At 41.1% G+C, this 25,823-nt stretch overlaps 1 protein-coding gene across 2 annotated transcripts; it reads right to left on the bottom strand.

Moving 5' to 3' along the window:
- Nucleotides 1-7: 7 nt before the first annotated feature.
- On the bottom strand, nt 8-25,460 carry LOC121569681 (oxysterol-binding protein-related protein 7-like). Of its 2 annotated transcripts, XM_045212581.1 has the most exons (22): nt 25,239-25,460; nt 14,153-14,370; nt 13,848-13,988; nt 13,495-13,548; nt 13,210-13,323; nt 12,568-12,750; nt 12,242-12,374; nt 11,978-12,099; nt 11,704-11,805; nt 9,285-9,447; nt 8,903-9,036; nt 7,923-8,024; nt 7,460-7,655; nt 6,795-6,845; nt 4,051-4,340; nt 3,355-3,492; nt 3,084-3,226; nt 2,642-2,786; nt 2,310-2,460; nt 1,919-2,045; nt 1,445-1,567; nt 8-1,148 (listed from the first exon to the last, which is right to left on the bottom strand). In XM_045212581.1, the coding sequence occupies exons 2-22, from the start codon at nt 14,288-14,290 to the stop codon at nt 1,037-1,039; spliced, it is 2,862 nt and encodes a 953-aa protein (XP_045068516.1). In that variant the 5' UTR covers nt 14,291-14,370; nt 25,239-25,460; the 3' UTR covers nt 8-1,036. The 2 variants fall into 2 exon arrangements, with proteins under 2 accessions (XP_045068516.1, XP_045068517.1); XM_045212582.1 differs by lacking the exon at nt 6,795-6,845.
- Nucleotides 25,461-25,823: the final 363 nt, after the last annotated feature.

Below are 25,823 nucleotides of genomic sequence, written 5' to 3'. Positions count from 1 at the left end.
AAAATAATCATTTTTTTGTTCAGTATTTATTTGAAAATTGACTAGAACACAATTAATTTTGGATGATTCCCGCTATAGCCCTCCAACTGTTTTTACACTGAAATGTAACAATGGTTCTCTTTTCCTCAAAACCCCCTGTTGAAACAGCCATAAAAATACTTCATAGTATCAACCTAAATCAAGGTTGAAAAGATAACGATCAATAGCATTAAACTCACTCTAGATAAAGAAATACAATAAAAAAAACTAGAAGGGAAGCAGTGAAAGGGCTAGTGCTAAATAGATCCCTGTTCTCTTTAAAACAGGTGAGGGAGGAGGATGTGAGCCATTCAGTGACTCATACCAATGTGTCATTTAAAACAAGTCCAAAGATGTACAGTACAACTCGACATGACAACTAAATATACAAAAACACAGTAAGGCCCATCGAGAGGGCATGAGGTAGCCCTTCTTACCCATAAAACCCAATTAATCCACAGCAGTCTTATAAACAATCCCCTGCCCGGTTAGTTCCCCTTTATAGAGTGAGCATTTGATATCACAAATTGATTGAAACACATTTGCATATAGACCTAAAAAGTAAATAAGTAAAAGTGTTTAAATATATATATATTAAAATTGACAAAAGCATCATGCATTTCTATAACATTCAAAACGCTATGTTGGATCTCAGACCACTAATGCAGTAAACTTGGCAGTTAAAAATGCATGAACCAACTTAAATCTGGTTATTTTCAAGGCAGTTTACATTTGCGGACACCAGAGCGGTTACTGGTGTGTGGAGGATCAGCATCAATGTGGGAACATCAAAGACTTGAAGGAAAAGATCCAAAGCGGTCCTCATCTACTCGATGTTGACATGTCCTCTCTCCATGGCAGACAGTCACCCTGGAATGATTCATCCATGCAGCCAAAACTCCCTTCCCACCTCTCCTATTCCCTCTCAGTGGAACTTTAGTATCTGCATCCAGTAGAGTCATTGGGCTGTAATAGTCTATGATGAAGCCAAAATGACAGGAGGCTCTGCCAGGTCTACTCAACACCACAGATCCAAGTTCTCAGTGTTGGCGAAGCCTGGTTGCTCGCGGATCTTCCAGTAGGTTCCGTTGCTCAGCCAGATCTCATTCCCTGCCGCATCCATCTCTTTCCTGAAGGAGGGAAGAGTATTTACTTTCTAGTGCAAGTTAACCTTTAAAAAAGGGCATCAATAGAGGCCTTCAAGGAAGCACAGACACTGTATGAATACACGTCATGTCAGTGGTCACCAACTCAAGTCCCGGAAAAGCTACAGGTGCAGGCTTTTATTCCAACCCTGTCCTAACACACCCGATTCAGCTAATCATAAAGACCCTGAGTAGCAGGGTTGGTGACCACTACCTTGCCATTTCTACAATAAATGCTCTTTGATTGCGTAAGGCAGGAAGGGATGGTTGGTGAGACTCACCTGAAGAAACGAGGCACGTGCTCCTCTCCCTTCTTGGCCAGCTCCTTTCGTCGGTCCCTCTGTTTCTGCTCTACTTCCTCCTTCTTTCTGTCAGCCCCAGCTACATCTCCCTCCTCCAGGATCCTATGGGGAAAGAATACTGGAGAGATAAGAGATTCAGCTACACTCTGCATGAGAGCTTCAAATGTGTTAACAGGGTCAATTGTGTGTACAGTACCATCTCACACAACTACATTGGATGTGGCGTCACATCAATGCAGAACACAGCTCTCTGGCATTTGAGGAAGTTAATGTTACTGAATGATACCACCTACATGACCTACTGTACAGGACCCAGAGTTTTTCCTGGTTACATCACATGTTCAAGAAATACTCCTAGCCCTACTTACAATGCATTTGACAAATCTAATTATGTGTACATGGCTAAACATCCTCTATGTATGCATTACTGAGCAGGCTGAACGGTGGTCTCACCTCTGGTCTGGCCTATAGCGAGTGTCTGAGGGAGGCAGGACCTTCTTCAGTTCAGGAGTAAGCTCATTGAGCTCCCTGGCGTAGCGACCGAAGCCGTAGTACTGGAAGTGGTCATCAGGCTGAGTGTCTGGAGATGGGAGAAACAGGGTACTGTATGAGGCCATTGTGCTGGTACTATAGAGTGGATTACGGACTCATGGATTGAGGAAAACATAATAATCTTGCAAGATTATCACAAGATATAAATAATATGGATTAGGGAAAATATAATAGGCACAATGGTGTTGATTACACAATTTTATAGGATAAACTATAATATTGAGATCGTATTAGAGATTAGGATTATCGTACATAGCGGATAAGAGATTATTCAAGTAATAGCAGTACTCACTGGGCTTCCAGATGCACTGTGGGTTAGGCAGGGTATCACAGAAGATGCCCTCGTGCCACAGCCCACCGAAACGGTGGACCACCTCTCCCGCTCGGTTCAGAACCTGGCCCTGCACCTCGTTCTTACTGGTCTCGGAGGTCCAGTAGCGGGACTGCAGGAGAGAGAAAGGGGGACGTGTCAATGGCAACTTAGTAGGTACTTCCATATGTAAAGCTTTGAAGATTTCACAAAATGTCTAGACCCCATTCAGACAGTTTAGCGTTTATTTGATGCATTATGGGTCACCCTTCAATAAAGCTTTATGTTCTGTGGGCACCGGGCAGGGGTCTCACCTTGACGAAGGAGATCTTGCAGGTGCAGATGTCACTCTTGGTGTTTCTGATGGTCACCTCTCCGTAGTGCTCCAGCCACCTCTGCTGACTCAGGACGTTGTGGACGCAGGTCACCGCCTTGTTCCACTCATAGTGATCTCCATACCTAGAAGGTGGAGGGAGAGAAAAAAAACATGGGATTAGTACAACTGGATGGAGACGTGCACTCTTGAAATTAAATGGACACTGGAGTCGGTTTCAATACTATGAACCTTTCATTGAATAGCACACAGTAAATTATACTTTCAAACATGTTACAGCTAGTAGAGCTCATTTGGCAAGCTAATGCCTTTTCAAATCAGCTCAATCCAAAACACTGTCCTTGAGCTTTCACTTTGAACAACGGATCACGTTCCTTTTTTATTTGGTCAAATAATCATAATGGAATTAGCATAACACTCACTTTGGCAACTTGACATTCACTGGACCAGAGGAGATGATCTCCAAAGACTTTCCCCAGAACTTGTTCTTCCATCGCTGGTCTTGCCAGAAGGTGAAGTTCTCAGACTCGGCGTGCACGGCGGAGCAGGGCGGGTGGTGGCTGACCTGGGAACAGAAAGAAACCATTAAATAACAGAATCTTCAGTGGAAGTCACCCTGGAGCAGTTTTAGGGGTTACTTGCTTTGTAGATGGTATCTAGGATGATTCTGGGTCAGGATTATTCAAGTCCTACCTGCTCAGCGACGTAGCGGAAGCCACGTTCCTTGCGGTGGCTCTCGTAAGTCTCTCCCAGCACGGGGTTGAAGGGCTTGTAGCGGTTCCGCCAGGTGGCCCAGGCATAGCCGGAGATAGAGAAAACTCCAATGTATAGCTTCATGAAAAATAAGGGATGGGAAAGTGGATGAGAGATTACACCCATCAACAATATCAAATGGCACCGGAAGCAAACTGCTACCCCAAAATCGACAAAAGGCTTACTATATGTAAGAACCATGATATACAGTATTTTACATGCTAACTCTGAAACTTACATTGACCCCATTCATTGTTTGTAGTTTATTTTGCACCGATTCTCTTGCACTGGCTCTAATGCACACTCAGACTCTACCCACACACAACAGACTTTCACATACGCTGCTGCATATATATATATATATATATCTTACTTTTTAACTCTACATTGTTTGGAACGGGCTCGTAAATAAGCATTTAATGGTAAAGTCTACACCGGTTGTATCCACCACATGTGACCAATAACATTTGATTTGAGAAAGCAGACCTTGAGACCAAGACCGTTTTTCTGATTTCAACTATGCAATTCTACAGGCGTAACAATTCACTTGAAATCAGGACCAACACTGGTATTGCAGCACAAACCTATACTTGAGCTGCTTCTTTTTAAGGTCAGGCATGTGGCGGGCCGCCTTACCATCCTCTCGAAGGGGTCCTCTGTGCGGTTGGCGATGTCCAGAAGCTCAGAGTACTCCAGCTCTTCGCTTACCCTCTGCAGCAGGTTCAGAGGTTCGTTGAGGCCACAGGGCATGGACACTCGTGACAGGTCCTTGCCAATGTTGTTGTACAGGATGGTCATGATGCCAATGTGGCTGTTGTCGACACAGTTGGCGGGCAGGACGGTGCGGCGGCCTGTGTTGGTGGGCACGGTGCTGACCATGTCTGGGGCTCTGGACACACTAGTGCGGTAGTTCAGGGTGGCAGAGGCTGCCAGGGGGAGAGGGCGTACGACAAAGGTTAGATGGAATTCTATGCATTTTCTATTAAATCTCACGTTTATTTTTTTACAATTACACCTGAGCACTTAGGGCAAAATCCCAACTTGAAAGCCTGAATTCACAAGATTCATCCCTTAAAGGGAGGGTCAGATGAACTCGTGGATACCATTTTTATGTCTCTGCATTCAGTTTGAAGGAAGTTGCCAAATCACGTTAGCGCAATGCCTGGAAGTCTATGGGAATAGCTAGTATGCTAGTTGTTCATGTAGACTTTGTCATTGCGCTAACACTAGTTAGAATTGGCTGGCAAAACTACAGGTAACTGCCAAAATAAAGGAAACACTTGAAGGTGAAGGATTCTGGCGGCTCTTATGGTGTGGGGTGCATTTTCCTGGCATGGTTTGGGTCCACTCAACACCTTAGAGGGCAAGGTAACAGCCAGTAAATACACAGTAATTCTGAGTTATCACCTTCAACCTATGGAAGCATTTCTATCCTGATGGGAGTGGCCTCTTCCAGGATGACAATGCCCTCATCCACAAGGTACGAGTGGTCACTGAATGGTTTGATGAGCATTAAAAACGATGTCTACCATCCGGGACACTTAAATTAGTATGTTATGTTTGGTATGGTTACATTTACATTTTAGTCATTTAGCAGACGCTCTTATCCAGCGCGACTTACAGTTAGTGAGTGCATACATTTTTCATACTGGCCCCCCGTGGGAGTCGAACCCACAACCCTAGCGTTGCAAGCGCCATGCTCTACCAACTGAGCTACTCAAAAGGTTGCGAGTTCAAATCTCATCACAGACAACTTTAGCATTTTAGCTACTTTGCAACTACTTAGCATGTTAGCTAACCCTTCTCCTAACCCTTTAACCTAACTCATAAACGTAACTTTAACCTTAACCCCTAGCCTAGCTAACATTAGCCAGCTAAATAACGTTAGCCACCTAACTAGAAATCGTAACATCATACGTTTTTCTAATTCGTAACATGCCATACGAAATGGGGGATGGATTCCAAAAATGAATACATACCATACGAAATGTAACATATCATACTAAATGGAGTGTCTTGGATTTACATACAGAATAATATGAAATGCTCTGACACCAGGTTGAATTGAACACTTATAGTAGATTTTGGAGCGGCACCTGAGACAGCGTTTTCTACCACAATTAACAAAACACCAAATTATGGAATTTCTTGTGGAAGAATGGTGTCACATCCCTCCAATAGAGTTCCAGACACTTGTAGAATCTATGCCAAGGCGCATTGAAGCAGTTCTGCCGGCTCGTGGTGGCCCAGCGCCCTATTAAGTTTTTTACTTTGGCAGTTAACTTCATACTGGACTCAGACATAAAAATGGTATCCACAAGTTTATCTTAAGTAGATAAAAGGTCAACAATAGACATGTTGGATGATTGAATGTATACCACAGAGTGCCAATGTCTCTTGTTTCGCCCTGCAGCCACTTGGCTACCATTTGAGCAGGACTGCCCAACCCTGTTCCTGGAGAGCTACCGTCCTGTAGGTTTTTGCTCCAACCCTAATCTAGCACACCTGATTCTAATAATTAGCAGGTTGATAAGATGGATCAGGTTAGTAACACCTGGGGTTGGAGCGAAAACCTACAGGAGGGTAGCTCTCCAGGGACAGGGTTGGGCAAAAAAAATTAGAGGACCACAATGGAAACAAATCGTTTGACTCAGCAATTTTTGGTACATGCATTTGTTGCCTGGTGTGGTTTTTTTATGCATTTTAAATTGTCAAATCAAATCAAGGCTTCATTGCTAAAACGTCCCTTTAAAATGTCTGAAGGCCCAAAGCTGTCAAGTAATAATAATAATAATAATAATAATAATAATAATAAGCCATTTAGCAGACGCTTTTATCCAAAGCGACTTACAGTCATGCGTGCATACATTTTTGTGTATGGGTGGTCCCGGGGATCGAACCCACTACCTTGGCGTTACAAGCGCCGTGCTCTACCAGCTGAGCTACAGAGGACGATGGTGAAAGGGGAGGCTAAATTAAGTAAAGACATGACATTAGTCTCGATTTCTCCATCATCCAAATTATAATTGAATGTTAGATTGAGGTGGAGGGTATGAAGTTTAAAGAATAAAATATCTATACAGATTAGACAACAATACATTTGTTAAAGTGGCACCAGTCCCACAAAACCCAAGAGACACCTCAGCAGGACAAAGAGGAACAAGATTAAGAGTCATTATAAAATCATAGTAATAGAATGAGTAGACTATTGGGACGTTTTCTGGGTCCAATCAATATGGTTGCATATACAACATTGAAAAATATACCTTTTTAAATAAATTATGCGCATCAATTAATGAAATGATCCATATGGGACTTCCAATATGGCCGCAATTCACCACCACTCCACCGATACTTCAGTTTGATCAGTCCCAAAATACCTTTTGTTTGCGGTTGGTCCGGTGATACTACCACTGCAGGCGAAGTGGAAGCTATATTCAGAAAACGTAATAAAATAACATTTGTACACAGATTAAATATATACACCCAACGTTGGTGTCAGCCGAGTTTACAAGTATAACTACCTAGATAGAGCTGGGCGATATGGACAAAAATCCATATTACGATATAATTACTGAATTATCACGATAACGATAAATTGAACGACAAGTTAACACCATTAATGTGCACCAGTTACTTTTTTTTATATTACCCTTAAAACTACTACTTTGAATGTTGTGGCCATCAATTGTCCTGTTAACAATAGCAGACATTTCATTTCAAACTACACATTCCTCTAGTAAAGGCTACTTATCGTTATAATCGATATCAGTAAAACGTCCTCGGTTCGGTCGGTATCGATAATTTTCGGTGTATCGTCCCAGCTTTACTAGATACTGCTGAATTTAAAACAAATCAAATGCATATTGTTATTTATTTTTCAAGACAAAACCTCAAATGGACCACATAGACCAAACTGCATTCTCAAGGTATATTAGGACTGCTCAAACACAATATTATAGAAGACATCTTTAGTGCGTCCGTTCTAGTCATTCTACTTCTATGACCACAGTTGAACAGTAATATCCAAAGAGTGGCCGCTCACCATGGACCTCGTCTGGCTCAGAGTTACTGGTGGTGGTGACGTCACTCAGCCCGGACTCATCAGACTCCTCTTCTCCGTTTTCTGAGGAGTTCTCACAGACGATGACATCTCTGGCGTCATAGTACTCGGCCATGGAGTCGGCCAGCGAGGGGGTGCGCTGCACCGAGTGACCTGTAGAGGGCGTCTTCTCAGCATTCTGAGGAGAGGGGGAAGAGGAAGATTATAGTTAACAGGAAGCATACAAAATGAACAATGCTTTCAAATGGATAAAAGTAATGTCAGTCATTTCTTACAAAAGAGAGTTAAGGAAGAAAACTGTGCTCATTTGATATAGAATTCCATGCATACAGGCACAAACACAGAAACAGAAAGACATACAGTACACAGCCAGACACGCAGAGACATTCAGAAAGAAGTGGCAGCCTGCCTCTTGTTGAGTGGGGGTTGGCAGCTTAAGACATACCTGGTCCTGACGCACAGTGCTGTAGGACTCCTTGGAACCCCCCGTGGAACCAGAGGAAAGGGACAGGGAATGAACTTTGGTCTGGCAAGACTGCACCTCCAGCTGGATACACAAAAGTGTGACTTATTAGTATACTGTAGAGAATTGTATGAAAAGCAAGCACAATATTAAGGTCATTTCCCATTTCTGAAACCTCCCATTGTCACATTATTTATCAACCTTGGTCCACATGCAAGTAAGTTGGACAAAATGTACAGTATGAACATTTGGTGGAAGTTTTCCCTCTCGGATTTCCTCAGAACTCGGTCAGCTTTGTCAGTTCCATCCAGCACAAGACAATTGATGCAGCGTTCTATCCTAGTTCCGTTTTCATAGTAATTTGTTTAGTTCAAGAACATCGAGTAACTCGCATCAAATAGATTAGTTTGTGGGAGGTTTTAGTTGTTTCACCAAGAGAAATCTAACAATTTCCCTCTGTTTGAACAAGTGTCTTTACATTTGAAAAGGATTTTGTTGTTGCATCCAGGCAGGCTCAAAACAGGGAGGAGTGGTTCTGCCCCTGATGGGCACTACCTAGAGTACCTAGATGTCCCAACCCCAAACAGCCCAAACCAGTTCTGGCTGGTTTCCCACACCTGAACAACAGCAGGCTGAGATGGGAATTTATTTTGGAAGGAGAGAGCGAGAGTGAAAAGAGGTGTGGCCCATAGAAACCTCTGCTGTGTGTGTTTAAAACAGAGACCACAGTGTTATTGACTAAATGTAAAATCAGCCCCGTCTATTGTTCGCTAGGTCTCTACCTGTTCTTCTTCTTACTACCAAAATAAAAACTAAAAGAAATGTAGGTCTCTCCTTTGGAGTCATTAACAAATCGGTTATGTTCTCAGTGTATAGTAGGATGTACGTTTCAGTGTGTGTGTGTGTGTGTGTATATATATATATATATATATGTGTGTCCGTGTCCAGGGCAGGCCTCTTACCTCAGCCAGTGTGCTGCACAGGGTGGCCAGTTGATTGGAGGTGGATAATCGTAGGTCTGGACCGGTCCAAGCCTGTCGGATCCGCTCACGTTCCAGCGCAAGCACCTCGTGGATGGACTTGAGAGACGCATGAACTGAGAAGATTACAGCAGACAAATGTCATTTTCATTTGATTTCATGTTTCATTCATCCATACCAACATAAATCCCTAAGTAACTAAAGTAAGTACATTATTACTGGATTGCAGTGGTCTACATAGGTAATTTATGTTGCAGAATCAGCCTCATTATGCCAGATCGACACATGCCATTCCTATGTGGGACTTTTTTAACCTTACACCCCATCGAATGAGCCCCCAAACCTTGTAACACCCCTCGCTTACCCCTATGGGACACAGCACAGATGTCCTGCTGGATCTTCTTGGCTTCAGGGGAGGTTATGAGAGGGTTGGAGAGCTGAGAGTACACATAGTCTGGGATGGACAGCACCGAAGGGACTCCCACACTCAGGTGGTTGGATGATGTGCTCAGGTGGCTGGAGGTAAACTGAGGGAGGAGAGGGGGGAGGAAAGTAGGGGAGAGGAGGAGAGGAAAGGATGTGTAGAGCCATTTTTTTTATCATGTTTGAGTGATGCACGCACATGCTAGCATCAAAAAGCCCTGTAGCTGTATCAGAATAGCTTTACATTGATGTCGGGACCTTGACAAACGTAATAGTGAGCGAGTGAGTGAGTGATGACTATGAACACAAGACTGATGGTTATAATTATGCTCAAAAAGTACATTATTCTCCTGTCTTTATCTAGCTCTATTTGTGATATTTTACCATGCCTGTTGCTAGCTCGCTAGGTAATCATTCCTCCGATGACATCTGCCATGTTGTAGACGATAACCAACTAATTACAACAGGAAGTTGTCCTTCACTTCAATTTAAACAAGCCCCTTTGATGCCTAACTGTGCACGCAATGTTTCATGACGCGGCCGGGAAATGAGTTTATATAATTGTAGGTTACTAGCATTACTTTGTAGAATCTCCGCAATCTCTATTGTTGAGTTAATGTTTTATTCTCGTCTTTAGAAAAACGCATCTCGTCAGCTATAAATATACTATAGTGCAACCATCAGGTTGTTTATTCAATGTGTCAATGTGTTTGTACTGGTCCCTAAACCATAAATGAAAATGAAAAATGAGAGGGGTCATGCAGGAACAGTGGGTGAAAGTGGTTGAGTTAGAGGATTCTGACACAGAAATGTCCAGAAAACTTTAATATCCAATGACTAATGTATTGTACAGCGGGTATCATAATTATTGAGCTCCTTGGATTTCTTCACATTTTACTGTGTTACAAAGTGGGATTAAAATGGATTTAATTGTTGTTGTTTTTTGTCAACGATTGACACAATACTCTAATGTCAAAGTGGAAGGACATTTCTTTTATTAATGAAAAATTAAACACTAATATACCTTGATTAGATAAGTCTTCCCCTCCCGGAGTCGTTAGAAACAACTTTGACAGAAATTACAGCTGTGGGTCTTCTTGAGTAAGTCTATATGAGCTTTGCATACCTGGATTGTGCAATATTTGCCCATTATTCTTTTCATAATTCTTCAAGCTCTGTCAAGGTGCTGGCGATCATGGCTAGACAGCTATTTAAATCTTACCATAGATTTATGTCAAAACTAACTTGGCCACTCAGGAGCATTTACGGTCTTCTTGGTAAGCAGTGTAGATTTGGCCTTGTGTTGTATGTTATTGTCCTGCTGAAAGGTGAATTCCTCTCCCAGTGTCTGGCATAAAGCAGACTGAAGCAGGTTTTCCTCCAAGTTGTTGCCTGCGTTTAGTTCCATCCCATTTAATTTTATCCTGAAAAACTCCCCAATATTTGCCAATGTCAAGCATACCCATACCATGATGCAGCCACAACCATGCTTGAAAATAAGGAGGCAGTTACTCAGTGATGTGTTGGATTTGATCCAAACATAAGGCTTTGCATTTAGGCCCAAAAGTATATTCCTTACTTTAGTATTCTGTATATTTATTTGTATTCATATTTTCCCTCTGTCATTTAGGTCATCATTGTAGAGTCACTACAATGTTGATTCATCCTCAGTTTTCTCCCATCACAGCCATAGAACTCAGTCTAAATATTAACCAACGTCCTCATGGAAACATCCCTGAGCAGTTTCCTTGCTGTCCTTCAGCTCAGTGCAGAAGGACGACTGCATCTTTGATGTGTCTAGGTGGTATAACACATCATCCACAGCTTAATTATTAACTTGACAATGCTTAAAGATAAATTATATTCAATGTCTGATTTGTTATTGTTACCCATTTACCAATCACGGCCATTCTTTATGAGGCTTTCGAAAAAGCTCCCTGGTCTTTGTAGTTGAATCTGTGTTTGAAAGTCAGTACTTGACTGAGGGACCTTACATATGTTGCATGTATTGGGGACAGAGGAAGGGGTAGTCATTCAAAAATCATGTCAACCCCTATTATTTCACATAGAGTGAGTCCATGTAACTTATGTGATTTGTTAAGCTACGTTTTACTCCTGAATTAATTTAGGCTGGCCTAAACAAAACAGGCGAATACTTATGCAATAACTATATTTTAGTCATTACATTTAATTAATTTTTAAATTGTATGATTTTATTTTCACTTTGACAAGAGTATTTTGTGTACATCAATGACAAAAAAAATCAAATTAAATCTATTTCAATCCCACTTTTTCATACAACAAAATGTGAAGAAAAAAAAAAACTTATGATACCAACTGTATAGGACATGAGAACATACCATGCCACGGGCTTCGACTCCGGACAGGGTGCGAGTGTGACCAAATATCTTGTTCGTAGTCTTCCTCTCCTTCTTGGCCTTGGGGATATTAAGTGTCAGATTCTGAAAGACAGGTAGAATAGATACATGCTCAGAATAAAGAACAGCCAACCACTAAATTAATATTCCAATGTCTCGCTCACCTCAGAATTACAGGTGTGACATTTTTTTCATAGAGAACTGACCATATACAGCATGTGCGGTTGTGGAGTAATGGTTAGGGTGGTGACCTTACCTGCATGTTGATTCGTCGCTCTAGGTCACTGTTGGAGATGGGTTGCTGGCCACTCTCCAGCCAATTGAGCCTCTGAATGAGCTGGGCCAACTCAGTCAAGTCAACCTGAGAACGAGCAAGCTCTGTGGGGGTCAAGGGTCAGAGAAGGTTATTAAGAAAGCTTTGGCGCGAAAGCTTGGCTCTGAAAGTAATTGGATATTCATTTAACGCTGAACTATGAAGTCATAGCCTTGATACCCTAGCTTCACCATGGCAGTACCTTACCTTGGGAGCAAGTATCGGACTGGTGGGTCTGCTGGAGCCATGCAGCCACCTTGCCATTGACCCCTGGGGCTGCTGTGGGTGGAATGTCCATCTCAGCCTGGTAGACAGAGGCAGAGCTGGCGTAGTGAGGGTACTGGAACAACATGATTTGGGGACAGAGGGAAAGAGAAAGAAGAGTAGTCAACTGTCAGTCAAAGCCCATTTGTATAAAGTCCTCGTTCTATTCAGAATATAACAATCTATTTTGGTGACCAGAATGTATTTGGTTGTAGCACTGCAAGTAGCAGACCACATTGAGTCATGCCCCGGTTTCTCTGTTGACTCACCATGCCTGGCATTGCGGCTTGATTTCTCTGGGCTAGACTGGCCATGGCTGGCAACAACGTGCTGTCGCCCATAGTGAGGGCATGGAGGACTCCGTGGTGGACGCTCAGGGCCTCGTTCTTCTTGAAGACACGATGGGCACACAGCTTGGTCAGCCATATGTAGAACAAGTCATTGCTCTTGGCCTAACAGGAGAGTGAATTTGACATTAATATTACATTAAATGGGGAACAAATACAATACAATATGCTACTTCTTATGGATTTAATGGCAGTGAAACTGATATAGATGGATAAGAAACAGATGTGAAAAGGAAACCGTTGAGTGTGAAAAACCCAGCAGCGTTGCAGTTCTTGACACAAACCCGTGCGCCTGGCACCTACTATCATACACCGTTCAAAGGCACTTAAATATTTTGTCTTGCCCATTCACCCTCTGAATGGCACACATACACAATCCATGTCTCAGTTGTCTCAAGGCTTAAAAATCCTTAATTAACCCGTCTCCTCCCCTTCACCGACACTGATTGAAGTGGATTTAACAATTGACATCAATAAGGGATCATAGCTTTCACCTGGATTCACCTGGTCAGTCTATGTCATGGAAAGAGCACGTGTTCTTAATGTTTTGTATACTCAGTGTACCTTGAGGTGGTATAAATAGTCTCCACCGTCCAGATCGATGCGCTTGGACTTCTTGTTGATGGACATGACAGCGAGGCTAACATCCAGGGAGCCATGGAGCTTTCCTCTTCGGATCTGACGAGTAGAACATTACAATGGATGAAAACCCCTCACTTTATTGTCAAATATGTATATAAACAAGCATTCCGTAGCCTATAACCTTTACAATATGGCGCTGACCGATTTCAGAAAGATTGTACTCGTTACTTGGATTTGTGTTTTTGGTAGTGTATTGTGAATACATACATCCTGCTGTGTCTTGGAGTACTTGAGGATCCCTTTGTCCAACAGGAAGTACCTCTGAAAGAAGAGAGAGAACCATATTAGACAGGGGTGTATTCATAAGTGCACACCAGTAGCAAAACATTGTGCAACATAAAAAAAAAAACACTTTGCAATGAAAACAAGTTTATTTTTTGAGGGGTTCAGATTAGTTTGTGAAACCCTGGATTAGTCCCTTACAGCCGAGTTTCAGCCAATTACTTCCGTTTGGTTAATAGTGAATACACCACAGGAAGTCAGAAGTGATGGTGAAACAGAACTAAATTGGCTTGCCAACTGCGCTTCAATTGGCTTGCCAAGTACAGCCTTCACATTACCTTGTGCCAGCCCTTCATAGGGTACTTCCTCCTCTTCATCAGGAAACCCTCACAGATACCAGGGATGCTCATGTCCAGCCCTGACCCGATCCCTGAACCCATGTCCATGTGGTCATCCAACACCTCCCAGTGCCTGGAGTTCTGTGGGGGTGGGTCCATAAATAACTTCATACTCACAAAGTGGGTTTCATGCATCCATCCATATACATATTCGTGATGGTTATATACATCTTTGGTTGCACTATGGTGTAGAGAGGTGACCCATCAGATACAAAGACAGGCACACCCCACAACTCAGAAACTACCTGGCGGGAGTTGCGTGATGACCCAGCGCTGCCGTTCCTTGAGTGGCCGGCCTTGAATCCTCCAGCGGGAGACTTGTCCAGATTGCTCATCACTGATTGGCTGCTGTTGAGTGAGGGTGGGCACACCCAAGGGTCCATAATTACGATTGGACGAACAACGTCGCTAAAAGTAAGTCTGCTTTTCGGAAAGGTTCTCTCTCATTGGAGGAAACACAGCTCTGTGGAGACAAAGGAACAGTAATGTGAGGAGACATCAAAAAACGTGCCGCCATTTGACTGGTTTCACATTTGGCAGCTTCATAAGTTTGAACTGTCCCATTTTCAACCCTGAGCAATCAGATAAGTATAGACTTAAGGAGGAAGACTTCAATTCTTGACATTCAAGTGTCAGGAACACACTTCACGTGTGCTGCCCCTGCTGCAGTTTGCCATCGGATCACGAGAATAACTTTCACATCATCCACCCCAACCCCCTCACAACTTTATAGTTGGCTTGGCCTTATAAAAAGACCATGGTGGACAAACCGGTAGTAGACAAGGTCCAAGAATACTGACCAAATAATATGACAATGCAACATCCAAAATGATTCACAGATACTACTAGCAATTTTCAAACACACTAGTATTTTCAAAAACACGCTCATGTTTATAATTTCAGTCAAAACTATATTTTCCTGAAAAAGCTTAAATTAGAGACCAAACCAGCAGCATGTGGGATTATCAAAAGTAGCAAACAGATACAACTCTACAGTAAAAAAAGACAAACGTTTATTTAAAAAAAGACCAATTTACATAATGATTGGATTTAACTACTAGTATTCCAGAGTTAACCTATTCCATGGAAGAATGTCTTCAGTCCCTTGATAGCATCCAACACAACAGTGACTACAGGAAAAGGAGGGCCGAACGCCCCCATTCACATCGACGGGGCTGTAGTGGAGCGGGTCGAGAGTTTCAAGTTCCTTGGTGTCCACATCACCAACAAACTATCATGGTCCAAAAACACCAAGACAGCCATGAAGAGGTCACGACAACACCTTTTCCCCCTCAGGAGACTGAAAAGATTTGGCATGGGCATATTTGGCATATTGAATTATCAATATTAGCTGAGTATATCAGGAGATCGTCGGCAAATAAGTTTTGTTTATATTTATGTTTCCCATTACCTGTTATGTTTGGGTCCTGTCTAATTCTTTCTGCAAGCAGTTCAATTGCCAGTGCAAACAGGAAGGTGGAATAGAGGACATCCATGTCTCATGCCCCTTTCGAAAGCAATTTCTTCAGATAATATATTAGTGTATATTTTTGCTTTAGGATATTTATATAATATTTTTATGAAATGTATTATTTAAGCTGGAAAGTTTAACGCTTCCAAAGTTTTGAACAGAAAAGGCCACACAAGCCGGTCGAAAGCCTTTGGCATCAACAGCCAAAGTCTACTTTTTTTTGTTGTGTATTATATTGAAACATGTTCTTGTATTTGTTTGTGTCTATTTTCAAACCCTGTTTGATTAATATGTTAGCAAAATTCGGCATGACACGCTAACAAAAAATTCTGAACCGACACATCCATGCATAACTGACCAAATTATGAAACAAGTATTGTCATTTTTTTCGTAAAGTGAGTGTGGAAGAGGTGAGAGAATTATTGTTGTCTATTAACAATGACAAACCACCTGAGTCTGACAACTTGAATGGAAAATTACTGAGGATGATAGCAGACGATATTGCCACCTGTGGAATCTAAGCCAACAGGAAAGTGTGTGTACGCTGACGATTCATGTTCTCTTTTAAATCCACAACTTGAATCCCTCCACAGCCTCATATAGGATCTAGATACATTTTCTAACATCTCTTGATTACAACCAAATTATGATAAATGTAATATATTACGTATTGATCACTAAAATATACAATCTTTACATTACCATGTAGTTTACCAATAAAATGGTCTGATGGTGATGTGGATATACTCGTAATACATATCCCAAATGAAATAAATGATCTCACTCCAATACATTTTAATAGAAAGTTAGCAAAAATAGATAAGATCTTGCTACCATGGAAAGGTAAATACCTGTCAATTTGTGGAAAAATCATCCTGATTAACTCTTTAGTATTATCCCATTTTACCTATTTGCTTATGGTCTTGCCTACGCCTAGCGAACAGTTTTTTGAATTATATGAGAAAAATAATATTCCATTTGATTTGGAACGGCAAGCCAGACAAAATTAAACGGGCCGATTTATATAATGAATATGAATTCGGAGGACAGAAATGATTAAATATTAAAGCATTAGACCTATCAGTCATACAAAAGTTATACTTAAATCCGAACTGGTTCTCTAGCAAATTAGTAACATTGTCTCACCCAATGTTCAAGAATGGCCTTTTCCCCTTTATTCAGATTACAAACTAGCACTTTCAGTTATTTGAAAAGGAAATTTCCCAAATATCACTATTTCTAAAACAAGCCATAGAAAGTTGGTTGCAATTTCAATGCAATCCTCCAGAAACGACAGACCAAATAATGCAACAAATATTGTGGTTAAACTCAAATATACTGTTGAAGTCAGAAGTTTACATACACCTTAGCCAAATACATTTAAACTCAGTTTTTCACAATTCCTGACATTTAATCCTAGTAAAAATTCCCTGTTTTAGGTCAGTTAGGACCTCCACCTTATTTTAAGAATGTGAAATGTCAGAATAATAGTAGAGAGAATTATTTATTACTTTCATCATATTCCCAGTGGGTCAGAAGCTTACATACACTCAATTATTATTTGGTAGCATTGCCTTTAAATTGTTTAACTTGGGTGAAACGTTCAGGTAGCCTTCCACAAGCTTCCCACAAAGTTGGGTGAATTTTGGCCCATTCCTCCTGACAGAGCTGATGTAACGGAGTCAGGTTTGTAGGCCTGCTTGCTCGCACACGCTTTTTCAGTTCTGCCCACACATTTTATATAGGATTGAGGTCAGGGCTTTTTGATGGCCACTCCAATACCTTGACTTTGTTGTCCTTAAGCCATTTTGCCACAACTTTGGAAGTATGCTTGGGGTCATTGTCCATTTGGAAGACCCATTTGTGACCAAGCTTTAAAACTTACTGACTGATGTCTTGAGATGTTGCTTCAATATATCCACAATTTTCTTTCCTCATGATGCCATCTATTTTGTGAAGTGCACCAGTCCCTCCTGCAGCAAAGCACCCCCACAGCATGATGCTGCCACCCCCGTGCTTCACGGTTGGGATGGTGTTCTTTGGCTTGCAAGCATCCCCCTTTTTCCTCCAAACATAACAATGGTCATTTTGGCCAGACAGTTCAATTTTTGTTTCATCAGACCAGAGGACATTTCTCCAAAAAGTACGATCTTTGTCCCCACGTGCAGTTGCAAACCGTACTCTGAGTGACAACCAAATGAGATGCCTAGATTCAGGCTGGACATGAATAATGAAACTGTCAACTGTAACAAGTGATAGCTTTGCGCTGTTTGGGTAATGTAGTTGATGACTGCATGTTTTAGGACACAACTCTCAAAATGGAAGGAAGATTACCGACCTTGAAGCCATACGATAAACAGATCAGTTCTTAGAAAGGATTTTCTTGTTTAAGGTAGAACATTGAAGTTCACAGATGCCAAACTGAATTGAAGACAATCCTGAATGCTTTGTATTCAACGTCACCTGGCTGGGACCTCATCTCAGTTAGTCCTACAGGCTAAATACAAAAACACCCTTTATTGCCTAGCCTGGTGATGATGTAGATAGATTCTATTGATGGAACAAAGATAAGTTCCTGTTAGTTAGACTTAATTTTGGCAGCTATATTAGATTTAGTCTTAAAATAACTTTTAGTCTTATTCACATTTTAGTAATTTAATCCTTTGTTCGTTTTAGTTATCAGTCGACAAACTCTTGACAATTTTAGTATAGTTTTAGTCAGTCATTTTAGTCACAAACAAATTCAGCAAAATAGCATTCGTTTTTCCAATCGGGAAAAAGAAAGCACAACTTGCATTTGCAGACTGCGAGAGCAGCAAAACAGATTAATAACAGTGAACATTGCAAAATATAGCTTCTGATGTGATAAGAGCAAAAATGGCCTATAGGAAAACAAAGATTATGAAATAAATGGTTGTTTCTAATTGAAGTAAGTTACAATTAGTGTCCTGGCTGAGAGAGGAGTAAAGTGACCTCCCAGGAGGTATGTGTGGGAGAGCCAGCTTTGCTCAAGCAGCTCACGCAACAGAAAGACATTACAGGCAAATAGGTAATAAGAGGATTGCATGAAATATTCTGCTAAACCATGCATGCTTATGATTGGACAAAACAGATGAAAAGGAGCTTCCATGTCAAATTGAATGTACATTAGTTTCATGTGGAATTCTCATTTCGTTACATGTTAACTAAAATGAAAAGTAATTTGTAATTGTTTTCTTCCAGGGCATCTCTTCTTGTTATCGTCATTTGTTTTTGTCAGGAAAAATAGGTTGAGTATTTTTCATGGAAGTTGACTGAGGGGGCATCAGAGTACAAAACCCCCCAGAAAAACTCCAATATCCTTCAGATTAGATTCTGCTGATGAGGCCATTTTGATTACAGTAGCTCCATCAATTGGTGGCGCACACAAACAACTTTCAGACTATATTGTCTCATTCTACAAGGAGTAATATGAGTTGCCGTTGCTGATTATTTACATGAATTCTGCTATGAATTGAGAGACCAAATTTGGCATGAAAATTCAGCACAGTTTACAGTGAGTCAACTGAAACTGCACTCAAGCCCTCTTGGGTGGCTTTGAAATAATTTTTCAATATACTCAAATACACCCATCAAACAATGGCATTCCTGAATCTCTCAGACCAAATGACTTGTCATCATGATACTGGTCAGCTTAATGCTAAGTCATAACTAGGCTGGTGTATGAAGAATGTTACAGGGACTGACGTATACAATAAACGATGTGGAATATGTCGTTCAACCAGAAAACAAGACAAAGTTACTCCTTTTGAGTAAGATGTCAACAATGTTTCTCAGCCTTTAAAAATAGTCGGACTGAAAATGTGGTCATAACACACACAGAGACAGACAGAGACACAGAGACAGACAGAGACACAGAGAGAGACAGAGAGAGACAGACAGAGACACAGAGAGAGACAGAGAGAGAGAGACAGAGAGAGAGAGAGACCGCATCATGTGCTGGAGGCGTAGGGTGATCGGACAGGTTCCTGTGCTCTGACAGGAATGTGACTGAGCTGCATGCTGCACCAACACATGGGGGCCCAGGCAGGGCCCCTTACAGCCTCAGTGACACTGCTGCTGCTACTGGGACACCAGGGATTTTCCACCTTCTAGACAAGGCAACTACTCTAGAGCCATAGATCTAGCTGCCAACTGAGTTCAAGGTTTAGAAATCTATGGTTCTTTAAGGTGGGATGCTTTTTTTGGCGGATTTCCAACATAAGCATTTAAGCTTCAGTAAGGCTGGGATGCAACACTCCTAAATGCTTACCCTGGCTGGCCATCTGTAAACCATTATGTAAACCATAGACATTCAGCATTACTCATATCATACATTCTGATGGAAGTATGGACCTACTAGGGCAATAACAGAGTGACTGACAACCTTCCTAAACAAAATGATCTAAATATGCACTAAAGAGCCAGAAATGTGTTAATAGCCAACATATTCATATTTCTAAAAGTAAATATAAGTGCAATACAAATGTTACCATTTTACCATAGAATGTTACTAAGACTAGGACATGGAAGTTCAAGTTCTAAATCAGTTGTTTCAGTGCAGAGTGTAACAGGATAGATCCAGGTCCCGTGTAGCTCAGTTGGTAGAGCATGGCGCTTGCACCGCCAGGGTTGTGGGTTCGATTCCCACGGGGGGCCAGTCAGAAAAAATTTATGCACTCACTAACTGTACGTCGCTCTGAATAAGAGCATCTGCTAAATGACTAAAATGTAAATGTAATACAGGGCTGGATTAAGAAATCATAGGCCCCGGGGATTAATACTTTTTTTATAGCCCCCATTCACGGCACACCATCATTTTCTGTAAACAAATCCATGCACGAAGCAAATCTATGCGTTGTAAATTGACTGTTGAAGAAAAATACCCTTTATAATAAATCCATAATGACATTTGCAATGTGGCATAGGCTACAGTTGACCAGAGGCGTTTTTAGGATTTCCACACATGGGGAACATTTGTTAGAAGGGTCGACATTTTTGGGGGGCCTTCTAATACGCATTTAAATGCAATTCTATGTCATTTCCATGACAGAAGACATTAGCTGAATCTATTTTAATACCACACAAATGACCAAAATGAGTGGCAACTCTGACAGATCAATCTGGTCTTGAATAAAATAAATTTAAAAAACAGCTCAGGCCAATGAAGCGACACAGATTGTACAATATCAGGAGGAGAGATAGATATCCATCTACTGTATATAGATACACACACACACACCTTTCCATCCATCCACCCATTCATATTTTATAGGCTACAGTAGGCTACTAAATACAGTTTCCAGTGGCACACTGACTCACCTAATGATGAAGATGAAGCCATAGGCTACTACTCATGGTGACGGCCGATGCGCTACTCTTGGCATTAGCCTATCTCAAGATGAGCTACTTTGAAAAACAGCGCTGCTGTTCGCCAAAAACGTTGAGGGAAAAATATTGGTTCTACAGACAGATTAGTCTTCTCTTTTCAGCGGTAGGCATTTGCTTTTGAAACTGTACGTTTTTCACGCAATTGTATTTTTTTATTTGCAAAAGACAGACAGCCGCAACCAACCATAGAAATATAATCCATAGATGGCAGTTCCCATTCAAGTCAGGACTGGCAGCCATTGCTAGCGTATGTACCCATGAGTTTAACACTCAAATTGCCAGGGTAAGAGGTGACCTCTTGGAGGTCCAAAACCCTTTTATGGATTATATGTCTATGGACACAATCCAAATTGCGGCCTTCCCGACTGTAGGCAATCAAGAAAATAAAGGAAACACTTGAGTAAATGAGAGATACAAAGTTTGTGTTATGTAGGTCTGTTGCAGTCACGAAATTTCTTCAGCCGGTGATTGTCAAGCAAATAACTGTCGGTCTCACGGTAATTGACCATTAATTAACATAAAACACATTTAGCATCTCCTGGCTTCCACACATAGCCTACAAGCCACTGATGCTGACCTATGGAACATCTACATTTTCAAAAGTGTAGGTCCCGTGTAGCTCAGTTGGTAGAGCATGGAGCTTGCAACACCAGGGTTGTGGGTTCGATTCCCACGGGGGGCCAGTATGAAAAAAAAATGTATGCACTCACTAAACTGTAAGTCGCTCTGGATAAGAGCGTCTGCTAAATGACGTAAATGTAATAATTCCATGTAATATAGCCTACACCTTCACAATAAATCCATTATTTATTTTAGACAGTTCTAAAGAAGCATGATATGAAGAAAATGGAGTCTATTATGGAAACCCCTAAAAGGGGATTATTAGGAAGAGAATATGTATGGTTGAGAAAAAGAGGAATGAAAGAGACAGTGGGAGAGCGTGAGATGATGTTCCTGACTACAATTGTATCCTATTTGTTGCTCCGCTCCTCCCTCTCCCTCTGTTAGTCTGTTCCACTAGGTCAGTGAAAGTGAAGGAAGTGATGTGTAGAGTCAAGGGTCAGCAGCAGAAGGCAGGGAGGAAGAGTTAGAGATGATATGAGGGATAGAGATGTGGAGCGAGGAGGAAGAGGAGGAGAGGAGAGTGGAGGGAGAGGAAAAGGAACATTGAGAGGAAGAGGAGGAGGAAGAGAAGGAAGCAGAGGGAGAGCACACCTGACAGGGAAGCCTACGTTTCCATGGAGTGTGTCTGTGCCAAGTCCCACCATTCACCCTTGTACCACACAGCCAGGGCCTAAAATGACAGTGGCAGGGGTTTTGGAGTTGTTTTTGGAAGTGGTAGGAGACTCTTTAAATCTGGTGTTCAACACCAACCTGTCCGCCACCACATCCAATTCACTGAATTGTTGTCAAGTAGCCTACTATTTCTACATTTTGCGTCAGGCTTAGTCTGTACTAAATGTTATCTACATTTTGAAATGGTCTCTGAATAGTTGTTTGCATTTTTACAGAAGTAAGAATCGTTGTCAATCAAATAGCCTACTTTGTGTGGGTTTTGAAATACTTTCAGAATATTGTCCTTTGGTAACATTTTGGATACTTTATTTATATGTTTTTTAAATATTTAGAAGTATAATATATTATACTTGGTACATTGAGAGTAATTTAGTAACATTTACTACAATTTAACCCTTTTGACACGTACCAACAAAATTGGTGTGATCATTCTACAGTGGTTCCTGCAGTGTACACTCAAACCGGTGTGATTAGAACGCTTATTTAGAACGTCCAGCTTCGATTGACGCATCAGTCAGCGTTTGAGCTGGCCACACTTTTTTCACAGAAACAGTTTGCACAAACACAGTCCTTACAAAGTTATGTCCTGAATGTGACCAGTTTATTTTTGGATGCACTGTTCAGACATTCACAGAAGTAGCGACAACATACACAATCATCCAAAACGGAAAATGTAGGCTACATTAGTCCTAGCGCTAACTGAGGAAATATTGACATAACACAACCGGTCATATTTAGCTAACTCTTGGCTGACAGAAACAACAATATGAATTAGCTAATAGCAACTACTATTTACAATTCATCACATCACGGGTGAACTCACCATTGATCTAAATAATTGAGTAAAACACTTTCTAAAAATAGAAAGTAATCCGAAGATGGGTAGTTTGTACGCGCCACCATGTAATTTTTTTTAGCTTCAACCAAAGATAAGAGGAGACTAGATGAGTTTGATCTGTTTGCAGTATGCATGATGAAGGGGGTGTGTCGTCTATGATCATTCACTTCCCTTCATTCACTACCGGAAGTTTACTCGAAAAATGAGTGAACCATTCAGTCACCTCATTTCATTATAACATCTTTGGTCTGACAGACGTTTACGTGATACCCAGCATGCATTGTATAATGTCAACAAACATGGCACCACACAGCTTAGCGCATCATACTCAGTACAACCTTCAAAAAAGTATTTTACACACATCATAGGTGTACATTATAATCTATGCAATAATCAGAATGCATGATTTGTCACCAGTACTTGAAAACATTATGATACAGTAGAAACAGGATATACAGAAAATAAGGCACTTCCTTTAATAGGAACGTACACGTCCAAAGTTAGTATTTGTAAGGAAAACAACAAAGGCAATGCGAGCGCCAGCCAGAAAATGTGCCAGGGGAAAAAGTTTGTGTAAGACTGCACAAATGTCTGCATACTTGATCTGCGGAAACACTGGGAAAGGGCTTGGGCTCTCCTCGGAGAGAAGTTTGTCCGGCTCAGTAAAGCCTCAAACATAAATTGTCCGCAACAGTGAAATGGGCTACTTCTATGTGAATTAATGAGGAGGCGGAACACACCTCAATTCAAACTGTTGTTAGAAAATAAAACTTGAAATAAACATTTGAAATTGACAAATTGACAAATTGAAAAACAGCCTATAGATAATTAGCAGGCAGCGTGACTTGGTTTGAGGGCAGCGCAGGTTAACTGTCCTGTTGCGTAACAATCCCATTTTGGAACAGTGAGTGCATTCTGACATCACATGCATTAAAAAAACTCACGCTGGGGCGACCGTTAGAGATATTTGGAGCATACCCGTGAAAATGTTAACTACTCTAAGCTTTTTTGTTGTGTTCGTTTTTTGATAGTGAGTGTCTTTACACAATGGAAGACAAAATGAGTGTTATTGCTATTGACATGAATGTGGTATCATATCAAAGAAGAGGTTGTGCTCTTTTAAACTAAGTTAACTTGTAATTGTCATTTGTTCTTTGTTTTTTAACTATGTCCTTTTGAAATGTGAGAAAAGTAGCTTTATCTTGAAAATCCTCAGTAATCTACAGCAGAATTCTAGAATTGTATTGGGGTCTAAAGAGTTATGCAGTTTATTTTGTATTAATCAGTTACCCACGTGGGCCCCTACCTCCTCTCCTCATCTGAGGAGTAGTAGGGTGGCAGCAGGAGGCTGTTTATATACACTCATTGAGAGAGGCTCCTGAATCCTCCTGTGGTTGGTGGTTGCAGTAAAAAAAAAAAATCTATATATCTACATACATATATATGCATGCATGTATATATATATACACACATACACACCTTTCATTTATTAGATTTTTTTTTTTTTGCTACCTCTTGGGCCCCCCCATGGGCCTGGGTCCAGGGGCTTCAGCCCCGTTAAACCCCTGCATTAAGACAGCCCTGGATACATACATTTCTATAAAGATGGTGAGCAGAAAACACAAAGGTGAGTGAAAAGCAGTGATTGAGATGTCTTGAAAATAAACATAGCCTAATTTTCACTAACTCAGGAGTCTTCGCGAGAATAAGCAACAATGTATAGCAAAAACAACAAACATTGGATCACAAGATCCTCATTGTATTACGCACATTGATGAAAAACTAGTTTTGCACCTGGATTTGTGCACGCTCGTGTCAACACACAAACGTTTTAAAGCCACAGATGGCTAATAATGTCACAACAAGGGGGGCAATTGGTGCTCAGAACACTAATTACAGTACTGTTGTGACTTTTGTACCATAGGAAAAGTTTAGCCTCAAATGTTGAGAAAGATAAAAGGCAGCAGTCGCTTCAATTTCATAAATCTCATATGGTGGCACATTTTAAGTTCCAGGTGTCCAATCTAAAAAAAAAAGATTAGTTGGTTTACTTTAAAACATAGGCCTAAGTAATTTAAAGCAAAGGAAACAAACAAACACTCGAAAGTCGATCCGTAACTGATCAAACATAGCCTACTGCAATATCAAACTCAATGGAAGCGAAGCAAAACAAACATACCTAACGTTACTGTAGCCGAGAAAATGCAAACAATTATCCTATTAATTCTCGCAAATCAAACATTCGTTTCAACCAATCGAAGTTATTTGCATTATGTTAATTTATTCCCCATTGTCAATAAAATAACGAACAACTCACCTGAAAAACCGTGGATAATCCGAGTCAGTGGCCAGCGTGAAAGGAGAGATTCTTCACATGCGAAATCTCTAGCAAACTTCCAATTTGCTTCCTCCCATTTGTCATATCGTAGCACCACGTCACTCAATCGTCAAAATCCGAGTGTCTCAGGTGAGAAAGGTATGCCCGATCCATATGCAGCGTTCAAAACAACTGCGAACTCGTAAATCTCCGACCAGTGCGTTCAAGATAACATGCAATTCGAGAAAAAAAAAACGAGCTCCAACCGGAATTTCAAGATGGAAACTCGGGCATTTTTCTAATGCGCGGACCTGAAGATCACTGACGTCATGATTTGACCTCGTTTTTTAAAAACTTCCCTGATGCCAAAGCGCGGACTAGTTGTTCACCCCCACTATTCCAAACTCCTGACGCTTCAGAGAAAGATGACATTAAATTAATAGGTCATCAATGTTGTGCCATAGTGCACTAATTTGTAAACTTGCAACATTATTTGATTGGCTTTGAATCGATTAGCCAGTACAATTAGCCTATTGGGCTATTCATTTTATGAATTTTACGGTAGGTTATATTCACTAGTAATGT

Source organism: Coregonus clupeaformis, unplaced genomic scaffold (assembly GCF_020615455.1).
Source record: "Coregonus clupeaformis isolate EN_2021a unplaced genomic scaffold, ASM2061545v1 scaf0027, whole genome shotgun sequence".
Lineage (NCBI taxonomy): Eukaryota > Metazoa > Chordata > Actinopteri > Salmoniformes > Salmonidae > Coregonus > Coregonus clupeaformis.
Note: the sequence above shows the minus strand (reverse complement) of the source record. Positions and strands in the feature narration are given on the sequence as shown.

What these genes read in the sequence shown, in the direction of transcription:
- LOC121569681 (XM_045212581.1), bottom strand. Translation starts at nt 14,290, where the DNA reads ATGGACCCTTGGGTGTGCCCACCCTCACTCAACAGCAGCCAATCAGTG. An exon ending in CTATGAAGGGCTGGCACAAG is followed by an intron (nt 13,549 to 13,847) that starts GTAATGTGAAGG and finishes CTCTTCTTTCAG; the next exon opens with AGGTACTTCCTGTTGGACAA. An exon ending in GCACTGTGCGTCAGGACCAG is followed by an intron (nt 7,656 to 7,922) that starts GTATGTCTTAAG and finishes CCCTCTCCTCAG; the next exon opens with AATGCTGAGAAGACGCCCTC.